Source organism: Volvox carteri (assembly GCF_000143455.1).
Source record: "Volvox carteri f. nagariensis unplaced genomic scaffold VOLCAscaffold_65, whole genome shotgun sequence".
NCBI classification, from domain to species: domain Eukaryota; kingdom Viridiplantae; phylum Chlorophyta; class Chlorophyceae; order Chlamydomonadales; family Volvocaceae; genus Volvox; species Volvox carteri.
The window spans coordinates 340,331-342,753 of record NW_003307608.1 but is presented as its reverse complement, the minus strand read 5'-3'; the positions used below and the strand labels follow the sequence as shown (position 1 = coordinate 342,753).

The following is a 2,423-nucleotide window of genomic DNA, read 5'->3' as shown; positions in this document are numbered from 1 at the left end:
GGGGGGGGGGGGTAGGCGGGAAGCGGGGGAGAAGCGGGAAAAAGGGGGAAGCGAGGGAGCGGGGGAGGATGGGGAGGGGAAAGGTAGGTAAGGAGTGAGAGAGACAGAGAGAATCAAAGGGAAGTATGAGAGCAGCGGGTGCGGGTCGGCTTGGGAAAGGGGAAGCACCGGCGATTGCAGGCGGGGAAGACGGGACCATGATGGGCAGGAACCTAAAATTATACAGGTTAAGGTTATAAAGGTATTCTATATCTTTCGGGTGACGGTTGGAAATGATCGACACTCATATATCAGGCAATGGTAGCCACAGTAATAGGACCCGGCTAGGGTCCGGCGCTTTGTTGGTTTTAACAGTAGCTATGGTGTGGGTATGGCAACGGCCCTTCGCTCCGGAGCCTTGGCACCGTTCTTTACATGCTGAGTTTCATACGAAGGCGTATGTTGGGCTTAGAGCAATTTCACGTTGACAGGTCGATCCCGCTTACCACGGCTGAGACATCGAGTCCTACTAGCCTTGCCGAAGTCAGCATGTGGATTTGACGCTGTTTCTGCTGTATCTTGTCTTCACCCACGAGCTGAACCTGCAGACGGCGCCTGCGGGACGTATGCACATAGAGCTCCTCTGGCGCGACGATCTCGCCATGCTCGGCTGTTTCGTTGTTGTAACGCGCGCGCAGTGCGTCCAGTATCGTCACGCCAAAGTTCACGCGTTCGATTCTGACAAAGGACCCGGATGTGGTGCCGGAAGCGCAAGTAAAGTAGCGGACACCAGCGGTGCTGCCATCGTGTTTGCCGCGCGTAGGATCGTCCCATTCCACGCCCACCCAGGTGCCTTGCTGCTGAGCTACCGGGCCGATATAGCGGACAGTTGCGTAGTCCTTGAGGATGCGCACGCGACAGCCAACAGCTGGTGTCGCCATTCGAAGTGTTTCGAGGACGATTAGAACTTTGGGCCCCGACACCTAATCCAGGTCAGCAGCACATGCTACCGTGATACCCTAAAGCAATTTAACATTGGAAACGCGTGATCTGCGAAATGCGCGTTTCAATGTTCTCAAGCCGCTGACTTTCCTCGTTAAAACTGCATTACTAATTTCACAGAATCGAAGGTGGTAACGGGTAACCAGATTACGCAGGGCTGAGGAGGCGTACGTCCGCACGGTAACCACACTAACGACCCATCGTTGGTCTCGGAGCAACAAAACAACACGCCGGAACAGAGCAATAGGCCACAACCAGGCTTTTGATGGACAACGGCGGCTCAGCACTTTTGCTGCGGTTAGTGATAAAGGTCAGACGTGCCCCGCTGGCAACCAAGCATGCCCGACGCACATGTCCGCATTACATTCCCTTCCGAAATTGCTGTTGGACCATACTTACGTGCTTTGCTACAATTGCTACGGGTCTGATGATATTCGCCCAGAGCTTGATGCAGTTAAAGCAGCGTTTGAAAAGCTTTTGAGGGGCCTTTGCTGGCGATCATCCCTGGCCCGCTGCTATTTGACACAAAGGATGGATGGTCGTTATGGGCACTCCATTTTAACTACATCTTTACCACCAGGCCCCACGGACTGCAACCGACGACCACAATCCGCGACCTCACAGCACCGCAATTCAACTACCGCAGCACCGCTACACAAACGCAAACAAACACTAGAACCGGAGAATCCAAACTTAACAAACTCACTTACCATTATACCATAGCCATACGAACGGTCTATACTTTTTATGCGATCAGATACGACGACCTCAACGTTGGAGGCGGCCCGACCCTGCCAAACCAACAGCCAACGGGATAGTATATTTTGAACGGACCCCAAGCATATCTCTACACACCTGCGTGCACCACTGCCTAAAGCCACAGCCGCAATAACGACCGCACGACCGGTGCTGCTCGTGTCGAGACAAGGAAAAACGCCCCTCCGCCCAACCTCGGGGGGAAGCTATGTTGTGTTTCTGGAAAGGTGGTGACGCGTCGCACAGCACTCCGCGGTGCGGTACTCCTCCTTCCAAACGGAAAAATATGCTAATTGCTCAAGTTGTAAACAGATCGTCGTTCACACTGACGCGCTACTGAAGCCATTATCAGTCGCCAATTATCAGCCGCCACCGCCAGCAGCAGCAGTAGCAGGCGTAGCAGCAGCAGTAGCAGCAGCAGTAGCAAATAGCAGTAGAAGTAGTAGGAGTAGCAGCAGCACCAGCAGCAGGAGGAGCAGTAGCAGTAGCAGCAGCACCAGCAGCAGTAGCAGAAGTAGCAGTAGCAGCAGCGACGGAGTAACCCATCGCCAACAAACAACAGCCTTTAATTGGAGACAAATCTTGTCTTTTTCGCCAAACAGACACATATACAGATACACACACAACCCAAACACTCGCATATACAGATACATTTAGCTACGCGCTTAACCGACATGTCGTACATA

The 2,423-nt window shown here is 53.2% G+C and overlaps 1 protein-coding gene across 1 annotated transcript; it reads right to left on the bottom strand.

The window, feature by feature from the left end:
* Positions 1 to 458: 458 nt before the first annotated feature.
* On the bottom strand, positions 459 to 920 carry VOLCADRAFT_67418 (uncharacterized protein; the record flags this gene model as incomplete). The annotated part of the gene is made up of 1 exon (XM_002956742.1): positions 459 to 920. One exon carries the CDS (start codon positions 918 to 920, stop codon positions 459 to 461), a length of 462 nt encoding a protein of 153 aa, XP_002956788.1.
* Positions 921 to 2,423: the final 1,503 nt, after the last annotated feature.